This window comes from Apus apus, chromosome 4 (assembly GCF_020740795.1).
Source record: "Apus apus isolate bApuApu2 chromosome 4, bApuApu2.pri.cur, whole genome shotgun sequence".
NCBI classification, from domain to species: Eukaryota; Metazoa; Chordata; class Aves; order Apodiformes; family Apodidae; genus Apus; species Apus apus.
The window spans coordinates 78,778,823-78,800,830 of record NC_067285.1 but is presented as its reverse complement, the minus strand read 5'-3'; the positions used below and the strand labels follow the sequence as shown (position 1 = coordinate 78,800,830).

At 36.4% G+C, this 22,008-nt stretch overlaps 1 protein-coding gene and 1 long non-coding RNA gene across 4 annotated transcripts in view; one reads left to right on the top strand and one right to left on the bottom strand.

The window, feature by feature from the left end:
* The window catches only part of VEGFC (vascular endothelial growth factor C), a 73,342-nt gene extending 52,132 nt beyond the window's left edge, over positions 1-21,210 (top strand). Inside the window, exons 2-7 of the mRNA XM_051618038.1 lie at positions 1,776-1,989; positions 3,372-3,562; positions 13,289-13,440; positions 16,584-16,693; positions 16,941-17,271; positions 20,684-21,210. Of these exons, the coding sequence (XP_051473998.1) occupies positions 1,776-1,989; positions 3,372-3,562; positions 13,289-13,440; positions 16,584-16,693; positions 16,941-17,271; positions 20,684-20,798 (1,113 nt within the window). The 3' untranslated portion in view covers positions 20,799-21,210. The remainder of the gene's footprint in view (positions 1-1,775; positions 1,990-3,371; positions 3,563-13,288; positions 13,441-16,583; positions 16,694-16,940; positions 17,272-20,683) is intronic.
* LOC127384086 (uncharacterized) lies at positions 1,682-9,500 on the bottom strand. Of its 3 annotated transcripts, XR_007889365.1 has the most exons (5): positions 8,716-9,500; positions 5,987-6,093; positions 5,804-5,902; positions 3,968-4,097; positions 1,682-3,190 (listed from the first exon to the last, which is right to left on the bottom strand). It is a non-coding gene; the product is annotated as an uncharacterized LOC127384086 (long non-coding RNA). The 3 variants fall into 3 exon arrangements; XR_007889363.1 differs by having other exon boundaries at positions 5,804-6,093; XR_007889364.1 differs by having other exon boundaries at positions 5,804-5,987.
* Positions 21,211-22,008: the final 798 nt, after the last annotated feature.

Here is a 22,008-nt window from a genome sequence, read left to right as displayed (position 1 = left end):
TAAATGAGTATGTTTCTGATGTCCAGTTCTGGAGCCTCCAACATAAGAGGGACATGAAGCTGTTGGAGCAGGTCCAGAGGAGGGCCATGAAGATGATCAGGGGGCTGGAGCACTTCTCCTATGAAGACAGGCTGAGAGAGCTGGGGGGTTGTTCAGTCTGGACAGGAGAAGGCACAAGGGAGACCATACAGCAGCCTTCCAGTACCTGAAGGGGGCCTACCGGAAAGCTGGGAAGGGACTTTTTAAAAGGGCGTGTCGTGACAGGACAAGGGGTAAGGGTTTTAATCTGAAAGAGGGTACATTCAGATTAGATATTAGGAAGAAATTCTTTCCTGTGAGGGTGGTGATACACTGGAACAGGTTCCCCAGTGAAGCTGTGGATGTCTCATCCTTGGGAGGTGTTCAGGGCCAGGTTGTATGGTGCTCTGAGCAACCTGGTCTAGCGGGAGGTGTCCCTGTCCATTCAGGGGGGGTTGGAACTAGCTGATCTTTTAAGGTCCCTTCAACCCAAACCATTCTATGATTCTATGGTTAAGAGTGGAGTTTGATAAAGAATCTTACATTTCAGTTTCTGTGGTTTCATATTTCTGCCTTTTACACTGTTGCAGCCTGATGTTTCTTGGACTAGAGCAACAGTTTTGTAGTAACCTCTACAGAGTGTGCAGCCACTTGCTGGACACTTTATTTATAAAGCGTCCCTCTATATTTCGTGTCTTGTACTGCCATCTAAGGGCCACATAGGCTGAGAAAGTGTCTGAAGGTTCTTCAGTGCTTTTCTTTCCACTTACAGCTCTTCCCTTTGGGAAGTCAGCAATTCATGGATGAGAGAGGTGGGCAGGGAATAGCAGCTGCCCTTTCATGCAATATGTTATTTCATCTTAGAGGACAGAGAAATTTTTTTTATGGATAACTGAGAAATTAGAATGTAAGTCCAAGTTTTTTTGGAAAATACAATTGCAATGAGTTTGCGTAAAAGCCGGCGACTCAGAAGGCACGATTACGGGATTTGAGGCTGCTCTTGAAGCAAAAAAAATTAAGAAGAGTCCAGAAACGTGTCAGCTGAGACTTAGCAGTGAGGGAGTATGCAGTTCAGATTCTTAAAGATACCAAATGCCTTGACTCCTACTGATTTTAGGATTCGTGTTTTATTTTAGAATTTGCTAATTAAGCTTTTTCCCCTGAAAGGGTACAAAAATCACATGACCAGTTGCTGTGCTTTTTGGTTTTTTTGTGTATGTTTTGTGTTTTGTTTTGATTTTTGTTTTGGTTTTTTGTGTGGTTTTGTTTGTTTTGTGGGTTTTGTTTCTAATTGCACCATTTTTGCATTTCTTGATGATTTGATTTTCCTGGACTAAGTGAAAATATGCAAAAAATTTGTGCTACTTTAGAAGTATGTGATACCAAATTACATCAGTATCATTTAAATACTTTGAGGTTTAAGCATTCAAAATTTTATCATGAAGACTTTTCTGCCCAGGATAAAAATGCATTTGTTTTTTTAGTATTTTCTGCACCCTGTACTTATATGGGCTTACTTCTGTAGGTCTTTTCTCACACAGATGTTTGGAACTACAATTATGATAAAGAATCAGTGGCAGAAGCAAAACAGTGTTTGTCAATGTAGTAGTGTTGGCATTGACTGACCAAAGGTTTTTGTAATGAGGATGGCTTTGAGCACAACTTCATTTTACAATGTTTACGTTTATTTTAAGGGCAATTTCCAGCAAAACTTGTGTAATAGAGAAAGTAATTAATCTTGCACGTTACTTTGACAGGCTCCTGCAAGCAAAGACCTGGAAGAGCAATTGCGATCTGTGTCCAGTGTGGATGAACTCATGTCAGTACTTTACCCAGAATACTGGAAAATGTTCAAATGTCAGTTGAGGAAAGGAGGCTGGCAACACAACAGGGAACACTCCAGCTTTGACACAAGATCAGATGATTCACTGAAATTTGCCGCAGCACACTATAATGCAGAGATCCTGAAAAGTAAGTACGGGACACAAAAGATGTTCTAACACTCAATAGATTAAAATCTGAAGGCTTCTCAGTTGTGTCAGAAGTATTCTAAAAGCTAAGCATCATCAGCAAACCACCCTCAGCAGTTTGATTTGATGTAATGGCTATAAAATAAAATCTTTGACAGTCAGCCTAAAACAGATTGCTCCACAGGGGTATTTTTGGTACATCTGTTGTAAGAAAAGTATAGACTACTTTCTTAGCTCAGTAGATATAAGAAGATAAGGAATCCTGCTTTGTAGAGGCTGTAATGATTTTGCAGAATGCAGAGAGGGCACAAATAGCTGGATTCATTGAACAGTTTCTGCTCTTTTTCTGCAATTACGTCACAGCTGATAATGCTTTTTTTGTCTTAGATGTTATTACTTTAGGAGGCCAAATAATCCACTCAAAGCTTCTTTCTGTTACAAGAGGGCAGTTGTCATGATGTTATGCTGAAATTAGCAAAAAAAAAAGCCTTGGAACAAACCTATCAATACCCCTTAATGTGTCAGATGGCCTGGATAAAAATATAATTAGCTCATAGTTTAAACAAGTGCTTGCAGGCAGAGAAACACAGGATTTATAGTGGAAGGCATTTTTTTTGCATGATATTGGAAGTCAGGTACCTTAATGGAGACTTCAGGGGAGGTGAAATTTCTGGTTTTGCTGAGTAGCCTGCCAAAAGCTGTCTCCAAGAGATGATAAAGGGCCTGTATAGCTGCAAGTCTCATGGCTTTTTTGTGTAAGATCGCGTTGTGTAAAAGGCTCTATAACACTATATAAAATGTTTGCCCAAATTTGAGTGGGTAGTCTGGGCACAAATACCATCTTTAAGATTAAATCATATGTTGTATATAATTGCCAAATAATAAACTTTTGCTTTAAATTATACTCTTGTAGTTAACAAAGCAAACATATTCAAATTGATTTCACATTAAGTGTGTAGACATCAAATGTAATGTTTTTAATATACAGTATCCAGGTGAAGTGCTGTGTGGGACCAGTAAAAATTACTTTGCAGAGACGTGCAGTACTTGAGATTTCCCTCAAGATGAGACTTGTCCCAGACATAAGAGTAAGAACATGTATAGCTTTAGCTATGGATGTCTTCAGATCTGCCCAACCTTGTTAGGTTCCCTCTTAGTTCCACTGTGACTTTCCTTCAGCTTCATGACGATTTGTCACATCCCTATGAAGAAGAAAAATGAGCTAGAAGTTAACAGAGTGTATTTCTCTGAATAAAGGGTCTGACTCTAGCAATGCATATTTTGGTTCTAAACATTAAATAACAATCCTACTAATTTGCTGCAGGAGAGTATTGTTTTTAAACAGTTAATTTATAACACATGAAATTCCCTATAACTTGGCAGGTATTGATACTGAATGGAGAAAAACTCAATGCATGCCACGTGAAGTGTGTGTGGATGTGGGAAAAGAGTTTGGAGCAACTACAAACACCTTCTTTAAACCCCCATGTGTATCCATCTACAGATGTGGAGGTTGCTGCAATAGTGAAGGACTCCAGTGTATGAATATCAGCACAAATTACATCAGCAAGACAGTAAGTTCTCACTCTTATTACAGTCTAAGTGCTCCTTGCAAATCCATTTATGATCATGCATATTTTAAACCTTCATATTGCTGCTGTAGGAAAAACAACTGAAGAGCCTACTCCTGAGAAGAAAATGTTAAACACTTCTCCTGAAATTACTTTTTTTAAAATTATTTTGCTTGGGAAGAAAAAAGGCAACAAAATTATTATGTTCTTTTCTCAATTTTGAGATTATTCATGAAACTTAATAATCTTTTTTTGCATCTACCATTTGCCTGCTGTATCAGCCAAGCCCTCCTTGGAAAACTAACCTGTAATTTTATTAGTGAAGACTGTTTTAGGATGTGTAGAGAGGATATATGTTGAAATGAAAGCCTTTTAGGAACTGAATTTTATTAAGAGATATTAGTATACCTTTTTTTATTTTTCTTTTTTTCCATTTTAATGCATCTTCTTCAGGTGTTATGTGTGAGTTTTATTCTTCTGTTTCAGGGCTAGTGACCAGGTAGGTTTTCAGAGATTATGCATTGAGCCTGTGAGCTGCCTTTAAAGGAAAAACATACACACGTTATTTTAAGTAGCTAAGACAATTATCTCTCTATCATACGTTTCCATCAAGAATAATCTAAAAATAGTGGGACTTCAAAGTGTTTGCTAGGCTTTGTTCATTGTGGGCTTTTTTTGCTTTTTACCTCTTCTCTCTGATGCTTTGAAGAAAGTTAATTCTACTGTAATACTCTAGGGGATCCTGCTCTGGCAGGGGGGTTGGACTAGATGATTTTTTGAGGTCCCTTCCAACCCCTAAGATTCTGTGATTCTGTGAAACTTGCTTCCTTTTAAAACTAGGTTCTTACACCTGAAGATGCAGTACATATTCATAATGAAGATGCACAACTGCATAGCCAACTATAAAAATAGCAGCCCATGGAAATATTCTTCCGTTATCGTGAATATTCTTAGTGGTCTGAGCCTTCTTAAGTGGGGATTAGGAAAAGGGGACATAAAGAAAACAGGAAAAAACTCTTTTCTGTGTCACTGTTTGACTCAGGTCCGACAATGCTCTCGATCCCCTCCCCCTCCCACCCAGGTAGGGAAGGAGAGAGAGAAAAAGAGAGAGACTTTGCTGCATTGAAAACTAAACTACACAGCTTTAATTAAACACTAATGATATAAGAAAATATATACAATTATGTACAAATATGTTCAGATATGTTCAGAACCCCTATTGCCTCCCTCCACCCCCAGCAACTCCCACAACACTCTCCTTAGCTGGAACAGTCCCAAAAAATTCCAGAACTGCTGCTGGAGAAAGCAGAGAGTTATGAGGGTCAGGACAGCTCAAGCCTGGGGGTCCATGGTGACGAATGGACGGAGTCCTCCCCGGATGCCACCCATGGATGGAAGAGAAGAAGAAGCAGGAAGGAAGTTGTCTTCTGTGATCTCTGACCTTCCTCTGAGCTTACATAGATATATGGAATGGAATATCTCTGGCCAATTTTGCTGTCTGTCTAACTCAGCCTCCTATGGGGGGGTCATAGATCTCCCCGTAGTGTCTGAGACAGCAGAGTGAAGGTGCAATCTTGAAGACCCAGCAGTTGCAAAAACATTCCTCTCTTATCAGTCTTAGTTAGAATGCACTGTGACAAGTTAAAAGAAAGCTTACTGAAGGAAAAAAAAAAAACAGCAAAAGGAAAATTGCCTTCATCCTGGCTTAAACCAGGACATGCTGTAATACATTTTCTGTCCTTTTTTCTCACCAAATCTGTCTGTGAAATGGAATATTCTACCATGAATTTTCAAACCTAGATTCAAACTAGTGATAGACAGCCACACAACACAGGAATAATGTAAAACAAATAGCTTAAACAAGGGAAACTATCACACTGATTTTTTTCCAGTCCATAGTTATTTTTACTAACAGCTGTCCTCATTCCTGTTTCTTCAAAGATGCAAGAAATACGCCTTTTTTTTTTTTTTTCTTTTTTCTTTTTAGTGTATTTATCAAGTTTAATTTTCTGGAAAAAATGGATGATCTAGTTACAGAGAGCTGTTCCATTTAGCACAGATTTCCTGGTCTTTGAGCACTGTGTTAGTTTTTAGGGTAAATAATCCCTTTCTGTTCATCTTGTTCATATCTGTTGGTGATGATGATATGATATAGGAGTAGTTAAAGATTTGGGAGACTCTGGAAAAGAAAATGTTAAAGGACTTACCAGAAAGAACAAAGAGGCAATAGCATTGTTTTCTTACCTGCTCTATAAAGCAAGCACTTTAATCTCTGAGGTTTGTATCTTGCTTCTGCTTTCCAGTTGTATCTGGTCCTTGACAGAATGCAGTTTTTAAAAATCCCTTGTAAAAGCAAGAGAACTATAGCTGTATCTCTTCATCTGTCATCATCTCAAATCTTTTTAAAGTTATACGGCCACAGCTTACCCTATATCAGATGAGAATTAGGAAGAAAAAAGTATTGGATTCAAGATCCTCCTGTGGAATTCAGGTATCTTACACACCTATTTTCACTCCTCTTTCCCTTTTGTTTCCTGAATGAAATGAGAAAAAATTGTTAGTAAGCAGGCAGGTAAGCAGGTTTTTTCACAAGTCACTATTTTTGTAGCTTTATTTTTGGTGTATAAACTCCAAAAGATAAGCTTCATATTGTTCACCCAGCATAAAAAGTGCTTAATGGGAAATTAACTTTTCAGCTGGAGGTCTTATTGTGAGGGCAACCTCTAGCATTGGTTCCAGACATTAAAATCTAAAGAAAGTTGATATCAGCTTTCATCAAAAATGAAATAAAAAGATCTAAGCATAGAAATTATTTTTATGGCGAGCAAATAATTGATTGCCAGGAGAACAGACTAGGTCAGATGTTCCCAAATTGGCTTGTTGAACCAGAGAGAGGTCAATAGTCCTTTAGTTCAGGCTGTGTTCCTCCTTTCTAGCTACTTAACTTTGTTAAGAGGAAAATGGAAAAGTATTCTGCTTTGCTTTTACTACAATTTTTCCCACAAAAACAGTTTCTGTAGTTGCTAAGGGACGTTTATACAATCATGACTGGGATACAAGACAGTTTCTTCATTAAGATGTGGTACAAGGTCTGTGAAAACATTTGAGGATCCTCTTAGCTAATTAATAAAATGCAGTAGATCTTTTTCTTCTCCTTGATCCCTGACACTGCAGTAGCCCAACTTTGTGAGTGGTGGCTTCTGTAATAAAGGTCTATGGGAAAGGTGGTTGGTTAGTTCTTGGTTTTCTGGTGTGGTTACGTGGATTTTTTTTTCTCTAATTTGTTATTGATGAAAGAGCTGTTCTCTGTTTCTGTGACATAAGCAGTTCAGCAGCAGTTACAAAGATTGGAACTACATGGTGCAGCAACAGCCTATCCCTCAGCTGGAAGTTTTGTGCCCCACCTATAGGTACTTGCTTGAGGTTGAAGGGAAGCAGCAATCAGATGTAAAAGAGCCATCTCATTGCATTCTTCCTCTTGGCTGGCAGGATCGACAGAAGTTTGGGTTTCTTTCAGATCATTTGATGTAAAGGTCCTAAATCTCCATGTTTCATAGTGACTGTAATAGCCCCTCAAGGGAAATCATCTCTCTAAGCAGTTTGAAATTAGATTTAAGGAGCTTTTCTCACAGGAATCAAGTTAAAAGCTTGAAATTGTTTGCCGTATTGGAGATGTACATGGTGCTCTTTACATAACATGGAGATGCATGTCGCAAGAATTTCAGTCATTTTGAACTTTACCATTTATGCCTTTTCCCATGCATTTTTCTATATTATACTGATGATTGCAATGATATGGACTATTAATAGTGAGAGATATATCAGTATAACTTACAAATGTTTTTTGCTAAGATTTCTGAAAAAAAAGTTATTTAAATATAAGAAGATAGAATAAGGAACCCAAGCATATTAAACAGATACGAAATGTCAGGTCAGTCGCCTGTTGTCATATCACACGTAAGTGCTGAAACTAGATAGTAAAATAAATAATGATAATGTACCATATTCCAAACAGCTTATTTTCATTCTTTCCTGTATAAAGATGTTTAGAGTTTTTAAATCAAACAGTCTTATATCTTTAGCTCAAAAATGTCTCTAGACTCATTGTGCTCTGTAATGCTGGTTATATTTGGCCAGCCTCACTGACTGACGCTTTAGGAAGTGCAAAGATCACAAGGGATGGAAACTGAGAGTCAATCAATTTAAGGAAAACTTGCCAAAATAAACCACAGTCAATCAGAAGAACATAGTGTAGTTAATGTAAATCTGGGAACAAAATCTTCCATAAGTCCTGTTTGAAAACTATCTTGAATGATAAGCTGCTCTCATCTGGGTATGAAAATAACAGTTTTAATCATTTTATGTTTCAGAAGTCTTTGATCTTAATAGTAATTTTATGTGTGTGGATGTAATGGATATTGGCACATGTGATGATGGTGCTGAGTAAATTAATTTAGCCACTGAAGCAAAGAAATATTTTGTACAGATATGAACATTTTTTTTCTGGCATGAAGTCCTTCTACTCTAAAAAAGGAGCTATCAGTGAATAAAAAATGTCTGTCTTCCCAAGGATCAGTGGGGAGGAATGTGAGAAATAGTTTTTAACAGGAATTCTAATAGCACTTTTGGTCAAGTGTTTGGAGATTCCTGGCTGCTCATAGATTTTTAAATTGTTTTTCTTAAGGTTTAAAGTATGCTGAGCTCTAGTTTGTGGACCAGACTTCGGTCCCACCCTTGTTTCTGTTCTCCACTCTGGCTCTATAAACAGCTAAAGGAAGAAAGCTGCAGGTGTGGGAACTGAAATGAGCCTCCTACAGGGTGGTCTGTGGGACCACACAGTTCTGGTCCGGAAGCACTTGCAAAGATGGCTGAAGGAGTAACAAGGCTGGGAAGAAGGGGAACTGGTGTACTCAGCAAAACAGTACCTGCAGGTTGCCAAGTGCCAAAGGCCAAGCAGGATCAGGTAGAGCAATTCAGGAACACCTTTGCCCAATGTCCTCTTGCTGTGCTTGTCACATGAGAAGTACAATATGGAGCATACACACTGATATTTAAGGATTTAAAAAAACCCTGATGTGTGAAAGAATGAAAAGCTAGGAAAAAAATTGTTTGTAGTTGCATGCGTGATTGTAAAAGTGATCTAATTATTCACTTACCTTTGTATTAGTCTGAAAAGTTCTTTAATTATATACCTGTCTGTACTGGAAGGCAGAAAGTACAAGCATAAGAAGCTGATGTCCAGGTCTGTAGGATGTGCTGCCTTTTCATTTTGGCTGGTGCAGTGGAACGAAGGTTAAGTATTAAGCCTAAAATACACCTTATTACAGATTGTGTAATCCACATGTATGAAGAAAGATAACCTTCATTGTTTTTAAGATGAATGTTTCAAGTTTGGCTAGGTTGATAATGGTCAATGGGAACTACATATGATACATATCCTTAAAAAATAGTTTAAAAAATGTTCTGCAACCAAAACTTTTTTTAAAAATCCACATAGAACCAATGACTGTCATGATTTTAGCACAAAATTTTTATTTAAGCCATTTACTGTACAAGGCTCTTGAGTTTTTTTGTGACAGAAAAATGGGGAAAAAACATAGCCATGCATAATCTTGTTCCATGGTACACAATTCTAGTTTAAGTAGCCTAATATTAAGATAATTTAACATACCCATTATAATATCCTATACCATTCCCAGCCTAACTTTGCTATTCTCTTAACAATAAGGGTTTACATTTTCTCTCCCAGGTGTATGACTCAACTTGATGTGAAGTTTTTACTGTACAGTTCTACAGAGTGAGAAAGAAGTGTATGTGACTTTATCGTTAAAAACAAAAATTGGAATTCTTTATTTTAAACTTGAAAAAAAAATTAATGTTTCCTTATTTTAGATTAATTATATGATACTTGTTTGTTGTTACTAGGAATGTGTGTTTTGTTTCCTTTGAGACAACCTGTATATTTTTAAATGTTAAAAAAAAAAAGCTAGGAAGCAAATGGAATTGTCGGGAGACTTGGATTAATTTGTAACTAGAGCACTGTGTAACTTGGAGCTGACGGAAAAATAGGTGCAATTTCACATCTAGGCACCTAAATCCCATCTTCTAGGGAGAGGCCTGGAATTGATACACCCAGCTTTATCTTCTTGGGATGAAAGGAACCTGGTTGATACAGAAGTAGCTGAGTGCATCAGGATGCTAAAAATTATGCTAATAAGCCCAAAAAGAGGGAGAGGAAATGGGGCTTTTTGAGCTGTCTGAAAGGGAAACATTCTTTGGTCTGAAATGAGGGGAGTTTGGCATGGAGAATCATCGTATTGGGTGAACACCTAAGGAGACAAGGGCTGAACACAGACCTTTGAAGAGAAATATTAGAAACTATGAGAAAGACTGGAAGACCTGTCATCTGGCTTTCTGTGACAAAACAGCCTTAGACTGGTTGAATAGCACATGTTAAGTGCTTGTGAAATGCATTAACTGTGTACGGTTTTCAAATGTTCTTCAGTCACACAGAGCTTCCTGTAGTATGAGTTATACACTGAGATTAACAGTATGCTACTGACTTAGGTTTATGAAATTAGCTTCTGTGGAAGACATTAAGACAGAGTTTTGACCATGCTTTAATTTTTTTTTAATTTTTTTTTGTTATATTTAATACTCTTTAGTAGAAAGAGTATACTCTTTAGTTATGCTATCACATATTGCTTCGGTTGTTGTATTCCACTGTTTTCCTGACAAAGCAGTGTTGGTAGCACAAATGTACGGGACAGCATTGGCAGATTAAGTAAACTTTTTTCTTTTAACTATTGAGTACTTGCCTCTAACTCTAGCAACACTCATTTAATGCACTTGAGTTTACTGTTTAATGTACAACAATTAATAACATTTTTCTGAAAACTGACAGGGACCTCTTTAAGGTGAGTTGGACTTGTAGCAATAGTTGTGTTGCTGCCATCTCCAGCAGTCTGCAGTCTGCTAGGCTTTGCAGCGTGAGAAACTGATGTACTCCAAGAACGGAGAACAGAACGCGCCCTTATTCCTAGTCAGTTGCAGTTTGGTCCATGCAAAGAATCGTGCGTCTCTTCAGATACTAAGTTTTATCAGTTGTCTTTATAGTGGATTTTTACTTCAGCTTCACAAAAACAAGTTCATACTGTCGTAAAGAGCAGAGAAAACAAGATTCTCTTTATGTGTGTAATATTGTACTCCTTGTTCTGCCCCCTCAATGTATGCATTTAAAAATCAGCTCTCTTACAAGCTATTTAATATAACAGGGGCTTTTGCATCTGTAGATTCTTAGCTGTCTAGATTTTCTGACATCTCAACAGTTGTGCTGTCCTCAAAGGACAACCTGTTTTAAAAAGAATACATATACCAGTCTTTTATACATAGGTGCATTTTGTTATCTGATTAGAGATCAGTATTTTTAAAAATGCATACCCAAGGAACTCAGCATGTATTTTCTCAGTACCATATGAAATTGTCCTCACTGTCTCTTTGTGTACAACACCACCTTTCTCCTCTTCAGTATCTTAGTATGTGCATTATAACAAAACCTATGATGGCCTTCAAATAGGTTGATATTTTTAAAATAAATTAATAAGTACATAAAGCTATTTTCACATAACATATTCATAAGAAAATGATACCTCTGTGTTACAATTATTGGTCTTTTTGGATGAGGCATCTTGGTAAGAATGCCTTTTGCGATTATTTTAAATGAACTTTTATAATAGATAGGGCTAAAAGAGCCAATATTGATTTAGAATCCAAAAAGGATTATAAGTGTAATAAAAAGTTCATCAGAAAATCTCTTTAGAGAAGCCTGTAATGAAATTAGTGAAGACTCAGAAGGTGTATCTGGTGATAATTAGTCATTTGTTTTATTGGTACCAGAATTTAAAGTAGACATGGACTCTTGGCCTTATTAATGACTCATGACTAAAATGTTAAGAAGTGTTACCTATTTTGCAGCTGGAGCATGTGTTAATATCTTTTGGCTAGAAGTCTGTCTAACAAGAGAAACTCTTTTAATGGTAGTTCCCAAGATGGATAGTTTTTTTTCATCAGTATTTGAAAGATCCAGAACTGGTTTCTGTTTTGGTTTTCCCTCTACAGAAGTAAACGTATACCAGTTTGCATTTTTAGAGTCTATACTGAAAAAAACCACACATTTAAAACTAATATAAGGGATGTAGTACTTTTTGCAGCAAAAGTAATAGCATTGTAATCTTATGTAACAGAATTAAATGCAAACACAGTACTTTTGCCATTTCAGTTCTTGTAAGATGACGCTGCCAACATGAAGCTTATTACAAGATGCTGTTGCTAAATGATGTCAAAATTTGTTTTGTAAAATAGGTAGTATCTGTCAGAGTTGGTAGTGCTTTATACAGTTTAGGTTTAAATTGCATATTTAAGGTATATCAATAGTACAAACTCTGTTAGTTGCACAAGCGCCCCTTGTACCCTGTGGGGGCCATGTTACTACACCTGCCTGCTGCTTAGTACTCAGGCTCACTTGTGTACTTCAGTGCAAGGTACTGCTCTCAAGAGATGCTGTAGGTGTCCTTCATATTTTTAATCATTTAAAACTAACAGCATTTTTGTTACATTTGCATGCAGCCTATATGCCTCATTGCAAATAGCTTGCAACTAAAAATTAAGTCTTGATACACAGTCTCATCGATCCAAGCTGGAATAATTACCTATGACCATGTATTCAAAGGTAGTAAAGTCCCCAGAAGACAGAGAAATATTCTTAAATACATTTGGAAAAGTGACTAAACACCTAAAAGGCAACAGCACAGTTTTATTGTATTAAAAATACTACCAAAAATAGTTTTTAAGAGTCTGACATTTGTCAAAGGTATTTGTCCTAACTAACTGTTCAGGAGACTATTGAGATGTGAGTCTTGCAGTAAATCTGTCTTAATTTCATAAACTAGATGATCTGAATTGAATACTGAAATAAATCCTAGTGTTTGTCTATCTTCACATGTTCAGTTTTCCCACAGGGTATCTCCAAAGTTGTCCTCCTCCCCGAATTAAACTACATTTCCCAGAAAAATAAGGATTTTATTAATTCACATAGAAGATTATTGTATTAATAGTGGATATTTCTTAATACCCTGAAAAAACCTAATAGTTTAAGCTGCATTCTGTTAGTGTAACCATATAATTTGCATTGCTACAAATACTGGAAAGTAAAAAATACAGTATTCTGCAGTTCAAAATTTGTTAATCTAAAAATGTTTTGATCTAAGTCCAATATACTGCTGTTTTACACAAGCTCTTGTAATTTTGCAACTGATGTATGAGGTTGTATCTTACCCCCTTTTAAAATTATGCTTGATTTCCAACTTTTTCAAGCACTTTCCAAATGTTACATTTTAGATTTTTTCTAAACGGCTGCCAATTTGAAGTCATTGCCTCTAGAAAAATGAATTCTTTGTACATTTTCCTCTTTTAACAATGTTAGTTTAAGTGTTATAGTAAGTGAACGGGCACGTAACAGGGTTTAACACTAAAAATGTTGTCATAACATGGCTGTTGTATTTGTTTTGCACAGAATGATTACTTAGTGGTGTAATTAAATATGTTACTGAATAATGCTAGAGAACAAAAGCTCAAACTTAAATACCTCATAGCTTTTTTTTTTAATGTCCTTAGATTATTTCTAGTTATGCTGATGCTGATCTATAAAAGAAGTGCTTTGCTCTTTTATAGTTGTTTGAGATCACAGTGCCTCTCTCTCATGGCCCCAAACCTGTAACTGTCAGTTTTGCCAATCACACGTCCTGCCGATGCATGTCCAAGCTGGATGTTTACAGACAAGTTCATTCTATCATAAGACGTTCCTTGCCAGCAACACAAACTCAGTAAGTATGAGACTTGTCTTTCCTTTTACATTGTGAGCAAGCCTGTATAATTTTATTTAAGGTACTGCTGGAAGCTTTCACAATTAAGAGAGGGGAACTTATTAGGTGAACTTTGCAGAATGCAAAGGAGCAATATTGTTTTACATTAAGACGTTACTCCAGTAAAATTACTTTTTACCCCAGTTGGTAAACTTGGGCTAAATGATTTTAAAATGAAGAGTAATGTTGTTTGTGGGGTTTGTTTCATGGAAAGAGCTACAGTGCAAGTGAAGCTTAAAGAAAACACCAATAAATCAACTTTTTTTATAAAGTACTCAAGAAAAGCTGAAATCACTTACTTTTACTAGTAAGGAGCAGACAATATTTCTCTCTCAAAATGTATTTTCCTATTTAGAACACTGTTAAAAAGGCCTTTTTTTTACGGAATCTTTATCTACAAATCTTTTCAGACATGTTCATATGTCACAGGTGAAAATAAAAGAAAATGGGAAAGGGAAAGAAAAGGTTAATTAATGGTCCCTGGAATTAACATGTTCATTTGTTTGGTGATTTTTGAATGAAAAATGTCAAAATGTGGCTCTTAAGCAGTTGTTATTAAAACACTTGAAGAACTTCCCTTCATTTTAGAGGACTGGGTGATGATTTCATGTTGTATAAATATTTAGTAGAAGAAAAATATGTAAGAGACTGACAGTTGCTTTCTGGAAGAACCAATGGCTAGAAGCTGAACTAGAATTGATTGTAGACATTTTTAATAAGATGAGTGAATAGTGAAAAAACCCTCACAACAAAGCCTAGAAGTATAATCTCTGCTTTTAGGGTAGTAATATTTGAGATCTAGCAAGAATCCAGCCAGAAGGCTGGATTATACCATGAATGCACAGGCTCATGTTAGAAAGAAGAGAGAAATGATGTGTAAAATAGAATACAAATAATCTTTTTAATGTAAAATTTATTTTCTGCACAGCTTTATCCTGAGAATTAACGTCTGGGTCTTTTGCCTGTTCTCCACTTTTTTCCTCTTTTTTTTGTCCTTTTTTTTTTTTCCCCCCCTTTTTTATGTAGCTACCTCTACATACTTGTGGAGCTGAGACATGTCAGTTCCTGTTAACCAGTATTTCAGAATACCTCTGAGATTAGTGGTATCTTGGAGTTGTATTCTTCTCTGTTTATACAGAATGTCATCAAGATGTGCAGCTGAGTTAGAAAATTGTCAGTTATAGAATTTTAGTGATTTGGGGTGGAAGAAAGCAGAAGGGCCTTTAATATACTAATCCAGCTCCAGGCCTCTATGATGATCTTTTTTCCCCATGGTTTGTGGGCAGGCGCTTAAGAGCACATTTTAGATGTGGCTTGGATGTATGCTGTACACATTCAAACTTTCCCCCTCTTTTGCATCATTTGTCTTGACACTGACAGGGAACAAGTTAGTGGGCTAATTTTGTTGTTGGTTGATTTTTATTTTTTTTTTTCAGTTGAGTTAACAATTATTTGGAAAGAGGTAGTGACATTTTCTGCGAAGTAGTTTTGCCTGATTTTCTTTCCTAACCTTCCTCAACTGTCGTTAAAGGTTACAATAAGTAGTTTTAAAATTTCATCCATATCCCCAGTTATTTTCTGTACTGGCAACCAGAGCAGAATTTGTAAAGAAGCAGTTCCACTTCCTTTTGTGGAGTGTATCCAACCCTGATGCTGTAATATATATTGTTTGCTTCAAGTTCTGGTAACTGGGGTTTTGTATCAACATTGTCTTCTTATGGGTTCATGTGTGCGTGGTATTTTCTTCATACTATCACCCTAGCTTCCTTTTGTAGTTGGTTTTAAACACTCCCAGCAAGAGCTATGCTGCCTAAGGCTTGAGCTGCCTTTTTGAAAAAAAAAAAACACAACATAGTACAATAAAACATCTGGAAATTATCCATACTATTTCTCAGCCAGAATTAGGAGACAGGCGAAAGGAGGTATGTGCCAAGTGAGAGAACTAGAGTGAGATCATTAGCGGAATGAAATCAGGAAACACCAGCTTGATAAAACATGAGGTGATGCAGGGTGATGTTAAACTACAGCAGTTGTTAAAAGCAACAAATCGTTTAATGTGGTGAAGAGGAGTGTTATACTTGAATGATGATCACGGAATGATGTCCCAGCACCTGCATTTTTGAATGCATGAGTAATGGTGCTCAGGGGAATGAAAAGTACTTAAAGTGTGCAATGTACGTGCTGTCTTAACAGATGAGGCTTTTAGAACTACTACAGAAAAATGGATAAATGACATGGCCTGGATGCATTAAGTTAGGCATGACTGTTTAAAATTTGTAATATCACCTGTGGTGATAAAGAAGTTGCAAGCAAAGAAGAGCAACTAATACACTAATATTGTACCTGGTGTATCTACTAGTTAATTTCAATCATCCTTTAAAAAGACACCAACTGCTGTCAGAAGTTTTGCTGTCTTTGCTTACTGCTATCTTGACTGCAAAACTCTAGCAGGTAAAGAGCCTTAAACTGTTGAATTGTTTGTTGTTTTTTACTTCTAAAGTGAAGAGGCTGCTGAAGTCCGAATCTTTAGATTCAAGAAAGCTGTCCAGGATTTGAGTGGCTGATGAGAAAGTCAGAACTTTCACATAAAGGGGGAAGGAATCTTTTAATTGAATTTTTCTTTAGAAAGTAGAGTTTGGTCTACAGCATTCATTCAGAAGCTAGTATCAGTTGTCTTTTCATGTCTATATGTGTGAAAATGTTTTTGTTCTGCAAGAAACAATGTAGAAAAATATGCCCGTTACTGCCTATGAGATATTTGGCATGCAACTATTCTTTTATACTGGTCTGTTTTCTGTATGAGGCTTACATTGAAGGGTTAGATCGGTTTCCAAACTACATTAAGAAAATACAAATAGCGGTTTCTAGAAGTTAAGCTAAAATTTTAAATGTGAGAAGCTAACTTCAACCAGTGATTGAAGATTCCTGTAGAGGGGAGTACCTTACTTAGTAATAGATTTGATAGTAGTTAAAAATAAGATTATGAATGAGCTGAGGCTCCTTAAAAGGTTTTTGTAATAGAGGGGAAAAAAACCAACACCTAAAACTGATTCCCCCCCTGTAGTTCTTATAATAGTAAATCAACAGTGCATTTCATTCCACAGGTGTCATGTGGCAAACAAGACCTGTCCAAAAAATCATATCTGGAATAACCAAATTTGCAAATGTTTGGCACAGCATGATTTTGGTTTCTCTTCTCACCTTGGAGATTCTGGTAAGCAGTTTTGCTTAAACGATTAAATGTTTTGATTTACCTGAATGAGAAATAAAAAGCATGAAAAGTAAATAGTTGAATCTTTTCCTTTATTGATACTATTACTGGTTGTTGCCTGTTTTTTGACATACATTTGGTCTTAAATCACCTTAAAATGTACAAACTCTGTATCGTTTCTTTCCTTAAAAATATGGGGTGGGTAAGACAAAATTCTGATAATTGTGCAATGTCTCTGCTGTATTTGTAGACACATCTGAAGGATTCCATATTTGTGGACCAAACAAAGAGCTGGATGAAGAAACCTGTCAATGTGTCTGCAAAGGAGGCGTGCGGCCCTCGAGCTGTGGACCTCACAGAGAATTAGACAGATCATCGTGTCAGTGCATGTGCAAAAACAAACTTCTCCCCACTTCCTGTGGGCCCAACAAGGAATTTGATGAAGATAAGTGCCAGTGTGTATGTAAAAAGACCTGTCCTAAACATCAGCCACTAAATCCTGCAAAATGCATCTGTGAATGTATAGAGTCTCCCAATAAATGCTTCTTAAAAGGAAAAAGGTTTCATCACCAGACATGCAGGTAAGAACTTGGTCTTTAGCCATTTTTTTGTGTTTAAGGTACAATATTTGGGGTTGTCTTTAGCAGTCTTGTTGAATTACTTTGTAGTCTTAAGTAAACAGTGGGACTCTCTTCAGTTGGGTTTTATCTTCTGTGATTTTATCATCTCTAAGAGGAATCTTCTAAGCAGAGTAAGTACTTTAAAGCATGTTTAGTTTCATGTACTCTTACTACTACTTCATATGGTGTTTGTTTTTTTCTTTTACTGAAAATGAGCTCTTATGTTTAAGCTGCCTGGTTTTTTATGCTACTTAAAGTCTCACTCTGTTTTTCCCAATAACTTAATATTGCAATTCAAATAATTTTCAGGGGTTAGTTTGATTTAAAGACTTAGTATTTGAAGGAGAGAATTGAGCCCAGGTTTTTTTCTGTTGTTGTGCTTCAAGATGGTAAAGAATTTGAATCTCTTTCTGCCATCCAAGGACAACATGTTATGAAGTCCTTTTAGCAGTTTCTTTTTGCTAACCAGTTTGTGTGGTGAAAGGAAGATTTGTACATGGTGCTACTCTGTAGGTCAACAACCAATATCCTGTAGATGTTAGCCCTGTCAAGAAAAACAGAAGATGCAATCTCTTCTCCTTCTTAAGAAGAGAGGAGCCTAGGTTTCTCACATCTTGGCTCTGTCAACCACAGACTTTCTCAAAAAGGAATAAAAACCCTGCAATGTCCTGTTTGTTTTTGAAAGAAAGATCCCTTGCTGTTATGAAACCACATAAATGGAGGTACCACATTATAACTTTGTGCAAGATGCCTGAAACCTAGACATGAGCAGGCCCCTGTAGCCATGTCCTAGAGAGCTCCCAGCACAGAGTAGTAGTTCTTGTACGTTCTAGTTTTGACTCACCAACATTTTTATGCAATGTGGCTAAAATGCCTCTGCCTCTTTAGTTCACCCTACTCCAGAGGAAAGGAGAGGTAGAAAAAAGAAAAAAAAATAACATCAACAAAAAAAACCTCACATGCTGGCTTTTAAGGTGATCATGCTGTTACCATCACTAAAAGTAGCATTTCTACTTCAGTTTCCTCTGTGAAATTGATAGACTCTCCAAAATTACAAGCCTAGGCATTTGGTAACAAAGAATCACAATTACCATAAAAAGAAAGTTGTCACTGACTCAGCCAGCACTATACATATTGACTGAACATCTATCTTAGCACTAGCACTCTTAGATTTGCCTTCTCAAAAGAGACATCTGTCACACAAGAGCACTCTGTAAACAACATGCAGCCCAAATCTTTTGAAAGACCTGGTCTATTGTTCAGCAGAGTTTCCTAAGGAAACCACATTTATATAGTTACAATGACTCTGCTACTATTCACCTTGTGCTATCACCTCAAAAAATTTATTTTGGTCAGTTTTGGCAGGGCCAGATAACTAGGCACCTCAGCTGCAAAGCATTTTAGAGGAGAAGGGCTTTCTTGCTTTGTAATGTCCCAAATAAGGATAAGACTGCAGTAACCTGGCCTTGACTGAGGCTAGACACAAACTCACAGGGGAGAGATACTTCACCGTGCTGTCAACTGTAGTTTCGTGAAGTTCACAGTTCACTAGGAGTCACAAATACTAAACAAAGTGAACTCATACTTAATGGTTATGTGACTGCTTTTCATTTTGTGCAACATGTCATAGGTGGGTGAAGGAGTTTGGCTTTGTTCTTTTTTGTCTTTATTTTTCTCTTAATTAATGTTATGGTCATTCAGTACATGAAATAGGCTAACTTTCATGGCAGACAGAGACAGGAAAAAAGGCAAGTGAGTTTGTGTTTCATCCGTTACATCTCTATGAAGTACATTTTTCCCTGAGCAAACCTACTGGTGGTTGCTCATTTGCTCAGAGTATTAGATCCTTTGATAAACATGCAAGACCATAATTTTTGTTGACTTTTACCACTGTTTCCAAACCTCATTGGGGAAAAGATAACTAGGGCTTTGAGAGAGTCCCATGAGCTATTACATTGATCTCAGATATGGTAAAGGGCATGTTACTCTCTTAATTACAAAGCCCACGGTAAAATAATCTGTGATAAATGACATTGAAAACACTGAACAAGATGTCACTAGTTAATAAGTGCCATGTTTGCAATCTTCCTCATTCCGTATTGTTTTCCTCATCGCCAGGTTCACTGGTTGAACTAGCTGGCTTGAATTAATGTAACTGCAATCCAGACCTCATATGATAAACAAATTATTGCAAAGTAGTAACTCAGTATCCAAAACAAGCAGAACTAATCTGCAACAATAGTAAGAGTAGCCACAAGCCTGACAGAAGAATTGCCTAGGGAAGAGGATAGTGACATTGCCTTAACATAGAGTACTGTAGTGTCTTTGAACTGATGTATGCATTATAGTAAGAGATCATAATATCAATGTTTCATAAACAGGCACACAGTTTAAATAGAACTGTGATGAAATCTAAAACATATACTTTGTCTTTTGACTCATTGCCAGCATCTGAAAAAAAACCCAGACTTGTACTTTGTCTCCATTATACACCAGAAAGTATTTAGCATTGTTATTGTAAGGTTATTTTAGGTCAAGTTCTTATTTTAATAGAAAAATAAAATAGGAAAAGGAAGAGTTCAGGGACAACCACAGATACTATCTTTGTCTAAGTTCTATTTCTCAGTCAAGTTCTGCTGCTTCTTAGGTAGATGTGGCTTATGGTTTAATGCTCTATTTCTGTTAAACTTTAATCAAATTGGGGCTATTTCTGTTCTTTTTCCTTTAACATTTTTCATAAACGTGCAGGCTCTGATCTTACTTCAGAATGGTCACAGATATAATATGAAGTATAGATATATCCCCACTGGCCTCAGAGAGTGGCTGCAGGAGTTTGCAACTTGAAGGAAGTTATGTTCTCATCTGCAGGAACAGAGTCACAGTGCAACATATGTACACAAATCTCTCTCAGGCTTGTTACATTAGTGAAGAAGGTGAGAAAAAGTCCTGAGTAAGAAGATGGCAGATTTTAGTGTCGCCAGATTCTGGATTGCCACTTCAAAATGGCAGCATGCAGTAGGTCATAGCAAGCAAATTTAAATACAGAAGTTTACTGTATTTTCAAAATTAAATTTTTAAAAGTACTACTCAAGATTAGAATGCAACTACAATCAGGCAATACATTAAAAATATTAATAAGTATTCACTGGAGTAGACTAGTTTATTTTGAGCAACATTCATTTTTCTTTTTGTTGTCTTTTGTAAAAAAACAGTCCAGTGGAAAATGCACAAACATGAAGTGAAGTAAAAGATGCAAATTTGTAGGAACTAAATATCTCATGAAGAAATGACAATCTAAATGCTCATAGATTCTACTCGAGTTTAGTATTAGTGATCATGTTTTGCTAATGCCCATTTTTTTTCTTCTCTTTAGTTGTTACAGACCGCCGTGTACAGTCCGAACGAAACGCTGTGATGCTGGATTTTATTTTAGTGAAGAAGTGTGCCGCTGTGTACCCACATACTGGAAAAGACCACTTATGAATTAGTGAAGAGAGCACTACTTGCTATTTTGGTGTACATTTTTCCATTAGAACGAAAGAACAACAGAAACTTTGCTAACATTTGGAATGAAATGTTCACCAGAGACCCTGTGGGGCTTTCAGAGACAAATGCATTGTGCTTTTCTCAAGATGTGGAAGGCAAATATAGAAAATAACTTGGGTTCATGTTTTGTAAAGAACTCAGTAAGGACTTATTTTCTGCCAATGACCAAACAGCCTAGGTTCTCCTTCTTGTGATTTTTTTTTTTAAGAGATAATGACTATATAATTTATTTCCACTAAAACCATTGTGCAGCATTTCTGTTTATAGCAGTAACAATTTTTAAAGCTCACTGTGATCAATATTTTTATATCATGCAAAGTATGTTTAAAATAAAATGGAAATTGTATTATATAATAGTGAGAATGTGTAATCATCTGCCTATAGAAAGGAACTACAATTCAGCTTAATCATCAGAGTTCATAAAAGGGGGGGAAGTGGTTAAGAGAAAGCACTTTTTTGAAAGGAAAGCTACATTGTCTCGTAACTGTTACATGTGTCATCTGAACTATAAAGAGTTATACTTAGTATTTCAAGAGCCAGTGATATTTCTGTCTGATAGAGTGAACTAGCAAAACAAGTGCAACTAATAACTAACTAAAACATGGGAGACCCAGAACATTGCCCAAGAGTAAGGAGTACATTCAGAGATCAGCAGCAGCTATTCACTTTCCAACATACTCACTTTTTATATTATTTCTTGTCAGCATTCCTAAAGAATAGTATAAAATAATGTCTATTGCAAGTTACTAGTAGGATAGTGGAAATGCTAACTGTGCTTTTTATTTAGTATTACAGGCTGTATTGTAAAATTTACAGCTACATAATTCAGAATGTTTTGATGCACATTTACTTTTTCATATAGTCAGTCAGGTGTCTTGGTCAATAACGTATGTTTGTGCAAAATCTTTGAAGATAAATAATATATTTTACATTCTAACGGGGACATGAAAGGACTTCCACCAGTCTGGTATGGACTGACATCCTTTCTACATAAAAAAGGGTCAGGAGTTCTCTATTACAGAGAATGCAAAATCAAACATCTACAACTGTAAAAACAGGTAAGATTTTTAACTTGCATGGGAAGAGCAGTGTGCCTAGAACAATCTGTTTGAAAGTCAAATGTTTCAGAAGTTAGAAGGAAGTTGTTAAATT